The sequence below is a fragment of the Trypanosoma equiperdum genome (assembly GCF_001457755.1).
Source record: "Trypanosoma equiperdum strain OVI genome assembly, contig: ctg_212, whole genome shotgun sequence".
Lineage (NCBI taxonomy): Eukaryota > Euglenozoa > Kinetoplastea > Trypanosomatida > Trypanosomatidae > Trypanosoma > Trypanosoma equiperdum.
This window is the reverse complement of record NW_027124102.1, coordinates 1-4964: the sequence shown is the minus strand read 5'-3', so window position 1 is coordinate 4964 and position 4964 is coordinate 1. Positions and strand designations below refer to the sequence as shown.

At 41.6% G+C, this 4964-nt stretch overlaps 1 protein-coding gene across 1 annotated transcript; it reads right to left on the bottom strand.

Annotated features, from left to right (window-relative positions):
* Positions 1 to 3116: 3116 nt before the first annotated feature.
* TEOVI_000067200 (Trypanosomal VSG domain/Trypanosome variant surface glycoprotein C-terminal domain containing protein, putative) lies at positions 3117 to 4640 on the bottom strand (the record flags this gene model as incomplete). Its single annotated transcript, XM_067224044.1, has 1 exon — positions 3117 to 4640. The coding sequence occupies one exon, from the start codon at positions 4638 to 4640 to the stop codon at positions 3117 to 3119; it is 1524 nt and encodes a 507-aa protein (XP_067080145.1).
* Positions 4641 to 4964: the final 324 nt, after the last annotated feature.

Genomic DNA, 4964 nt, shown 5'->3' with positions numbered 1-4964 from the left:
CGTATATACACATACTCACAACACTCTCCTATCAATATTATTATTATCATCATCAATATCCATATAATAAAAAAATTAACAAATTCAGAATAGCAATCACTTTTCATATTATATTAACTTATTGCATTACACTAATATCACTATCGTGCCAAAGTTTCATGTTTTTTAGTTTTTAAAAATTTCCTCATTTTCATCAAAAAATGTTATAGTATCTCAATATCTCTTAAAATAGCAAATTCTCGCAATGGAAAAATTTCATACTTTTTCATAAAATTGAGAAAATGAAGAAAAAACATTTAAAAGATTTTTATAGAAAAAAGTTCAGGCACAAGAGAGGCTTTCTTAATGACAAACGAATTGATTCCTGTGGTGTTTGTGTCTGTTGGCGCTGCTGTGGCTTTTGCAGGATCTTTTTCGCATGTGCTATCTTTTTCATTATATTTGCAGCCATTTTTAGCGTGGCAATAATCCTTTTCTTTGCCTGTGCAACCTTCTTCCTTCGGTTCAGCTTTCGTAATTTGCTTTGCTGTGGTCTCTTCCCTCTTAAGGGTTTGTCCTGCAAAGAGGGAAAGTGCTCTTCCGAAGTTTGGCCCGTTTGCGGCTTCTTTTACGCTGGTTTTTGTTTGAGAAGTTCCTTCCTTAATCGTGATGTCTTTATTTTCTAGTGGCTTGAAAAATGTTTGTTTTATGTTTGGTTTGTCGCTACCGAGGATACGCTGCGCTGCTTTTTTTTTGTCTTCAGCGGAAGTCAGTTCTTTGGTATCTTGGCCGCTCGCTAATACCGCGAGGTTTTGGAAGTTTGAGTCACTTACGAGGCTGTCGCCGTCGGTGTCTTGCACGAGGGCTTGCAAGTTTATGGGCTGCTTTTGAAGTTCACACAGCTTGGAGGCCAGGGTTTTTAGTGTTAAGGTTTCTTCGCTGTCGCTGCTATCTGGCTTGACGCATTGTGTGTTTTCTGTTACGGCTTGCGTTGATATTTTTATTTCAGTTGCGCTTTTTTTTGTTAGGGACGCAAGTGTTACTCCGATCGTTGCTGACGCGGCTGTCGCATGGTTGCCGCAGTGCGCTTGCCCGTCGCCTGTCTTATGGCTGTCTCCGTCAAAGCTTCCTGCGCTTTCTACTATTGCAGTAAACGCCGGGAGCCTAAAGTCGCTCAGCGCTACGCCCTTTAGCTGTCTCAGTGTCTGCAGCTCATTTCCAGCGTTTTTGATGGTTCTTTTTTTGTCTACTGATGTTTGGCATTTTTGCGCCCTGCCTGCAGCTATTGTTACAGTTAGCTGGCACTTTTCTGTCGTCACCCCGAAAGTTCCTGCTCCTTGTTCTTGTGCGGCGGATTCTGACGCCGTCATTGCCCCTAGGCTGTGTAACTGGAGAAGTGTTTGCAGCTGCTCGGTTCGCTTTGCTGTCAGTTTTGATGCCTCCTCAAGAAGGCCCCGTTTGACGCGCAATTCGTTACTGGCAAGCGCTCTGCGCCTTCCAGCTTCTGCTGCAAGTAACTGATACGCTGTACTTTTTTTAATGTCTTCTTGGCGTGCTGCTGCGAGTATTAGCATCCTTTCCTCTGCTTCTAAGTTTGTGAGTGCACCATTGAGGCGCCGCAGTTCACCGTTTAAATGCTCGTTTAGTGTCTGCATGTACTCTATTTCTTCACAGATGCTGCTAACGGCTTCGGCTGCTGCCGAGTTTCCTTGTGTATTACCGGGCCGAGCTAGTATCAGCGCTGCCAGGGTTATCATCGCGATTTTCATTGGGGTGGACATTTCTTAAGTTTGTCTTGGTGGTTTTGGTTGTGAAAGTTTTTTGTTAGTCTAAGTGTCAATGGCTTTTTTTGCAGAATTAGTTGGCATGTCGCACATGGTATGACAAGAACCTTGTGGTACATTTATTTTTTTCCCCTTATCCTGTTGTTTTTCTGGTTCCGAAAAAGCACCTTTTGAGACTTTACTTACTTGTTGCGTGTCTGATAAAGTGCTGTTACTTTTTTGCGCCGGATCAATCCGCAGTTACCTGCATATGCCCATGCTTATGTGCTGTAATAGCGTTGCTTCTTTTCTTGATTCCTTCATTTTAACGTCAACCACGTAAGGTTATTCTTTTACAAAAGGTCGGTACATCTACACAAATCATATTTAAAATTTCCTCTCTAGTTTATTCTATACAGCTAAAGAAAAGAGCTGTAGGTACCGCATTAATTTACTTATTTTGAATTATTGCTACTTATGAAGATCATATATCACACTGAAAACCACAATAGATATTACCTCTACACAAGAATCTATAATTTTTTGTAAAAGCTGCAGCATCATCATTTCCCTCTGTATCATTTCCTTTTTGTATCGTCCCGTGCCGTTGCACATTGTGCTCTTTCACTGTGAACTTTTTATATTCTGTTTCTAAGTATAAGGGAAACCTAGCGACTCCCCTTTCTTTGAGCTGCGAACTTTGTCCCTCTCTCACCATCCATAATTACCTTGCGTATAATAAAAACACCATCATATTTGTGTTTTATCCTGCGGATACAGCATCTCCTTTTAAATCATTGTCTTTCAGTGTTTTCCTTAATATTTTTTCTCACTCACTTTTTAGCTTTCTCACTTACCCACTATTTTTCGCGGCTTCTATTTTGTCACTTCATTTCATTTTCACAGACAGTCTCATTATAATATTCTTATACACACACTCATAACACTCTCCAATAAATATTATTATTATTATTATCAGTATTATTATTATTATTATTATTATTATTATTATCATTATTATCTATAATATTCGTATATTCACACTCACAACACTTTTCTATTATTATCTCCATTATTATTATTATTATTATTATTATTATTATACTCCTAACTCATATCATTAAAACAAATTTAATAAAAAAATTAGAATAGAACTCGTTTTTCATACCTTATACTCTTATACTTTACACCACTAAACCACTTCCATACCAACATTTTATAATTTATAGTTTTTAAAAAAATTAATAATTTTACTAATTTTCATATTTTCATCAAAAAGGTTTAAAATATATACCAAAATCTAACAATAAGCAGAGTTTCATAAATTTCATAAAATATAGCAAAAATACTTTGAATTATAAACGGATGCCACACTCACAAAAGAAGAAAAATTAGAACCAATTTTTTATTGAGGAGAAGACTGGATTCCTTGCATGTTTCACCATCCCATTTACAACGTTTGTCACCTTCACCTTTTGCCTTATCAGTTCCGTGTTTTGCACATCCAGTTGCAGCTGTCCCCGTTGCTGTTTCTCCTGTTCCTGTTTGGGTTGTTTGCTGTTCTGCTGCTTTTAGGGGATCTAATGAGCATTTTTTAGTTTGGTCAGTGCCATTCTCGTTCCATTTGCAGGGCTCTTTGCATTTGTCCCTTGATTTATGTTCGTGGCAGTCTTCTTCTTGGGGCACCTTATTTCCTGTCAGTGCGCTTGTCGGTGTGAGCTTTACTGGGTTGTCGAGGTCGTGTTTGCTGCTTATATACGCTGTTCTCGCTTGGATTGAAAGCTGCTCTCGTGCAAGAGATATTGCTCTCGCTTCGCCTGCTTTAGCTTCCGCTTCGGTTAGTTTGTTTGCAGCTTTGTGTAACGCGTTTATCCATGGTATTCCCGTCTTTGCTGTTTCGATCTGCTGCTTGTAGTTGACACATTGTGTCGCGCCTTGTGCTCCCGCACAGGTGTTGGCTGTTGTTTTCCCGAATGTGTACCGTCCGTTGCTTGCACTGGCCTCGCCGTTGAGCGCGCCTAGCCGCGCTTGCGCTGCTTCCGCCACCGCCGCTACGGTCGCAGCGCTTATGGCCGAGGGTCCTGGCTGCATGTCGCATCGTTGTGCTATTGCCGCCCATGCGGTTGCTGCTTCTGTTTCTGAGCCTGCGTTGCTGTCCTGCACTTGGTTTGTTAGTGTGTTGTCGCATTCGGACGTCGCAGCACCATTCTGGCCCGTGCACATGCATATTAGTGCCTCGGCTACTGAAGGTGCTGCATCTGCTGATCCAGGTTCTGTGTTCCTGCAGATTTTGTGCCGCTTCAGCGTCCCACCGTTTGCAAATTTGCCTTTTGGGAACGCTTGTTGACCGGGCCCGTACAGCGCATTTTGAAGTTCGCTCTTTGCTTCCTGCAACGCCGTTTCGGCCGCTTCCTTGGCGGCTTTGTAGGTGGTGTAAAGCTTTGCGTGCTGTGTTAGGAGATGGCGTATCTGCGTGTTCGCTCGGTCCCTCTGCGGGCTCTTTGGGAGCCTCTTGTACAGGTCGGGTCCGTCTCCTACATGCTTTATTTTCTCTTCGTTTCGTCCTTTCCAGGCCTTTTTGACATCGGCCTTGTTTTCTGTGCCATCGTTGTCGTAGGCTTTATCTTTGTGGTCAAAGTAAGTATGTGTTGCTGTCGAGATGTTCAGTTTGGTAAGCTCGTCGTCTTCTTGGGGTAAATCCTGCAGTTGACTTGAAAGTTTAATGGATTCCTTTGCCTTATGAAGGTTGTAAACACGACATAATGCCTGAAAGTCCACTAAACTGTCCAATGGCGTCGCCTCAGTTGAGCTTGGGAGTGGTGCACTGGCCCCAACAACTATCAGGAGTCTTTTCAATACTGAGCACCAGCTTGGTTGGCACGCTGTCGTGTGGTTCATCGTTTTTAGTTGCGATTTCCTTGTGTTGTGCCTTGTTTTGCTTTTGCTGAGTAGTCACTACGACGAGTAGCTGTTTCTGTTTTTCGTTCAGAGTTAGATGTTGCTTATGATCAGTTTGCTGGGTTGTTTTAAGCCTGTTAGTTTATGTTCTTGTGGTTTCTAGTCTTGTGAATTTTTCTTCTACCCCGCCAGGGTGCCTCCCCTGTTTGTTGAAGTAGCTGTGATGAAAAAAAGTTGAAAAGAAACACTTGACAAGCAAAAAAAAGAGAAAACACATCAAAATTTTTATATTTTCTGAAGTTGGTTCTTGTTATCATAGTCCAT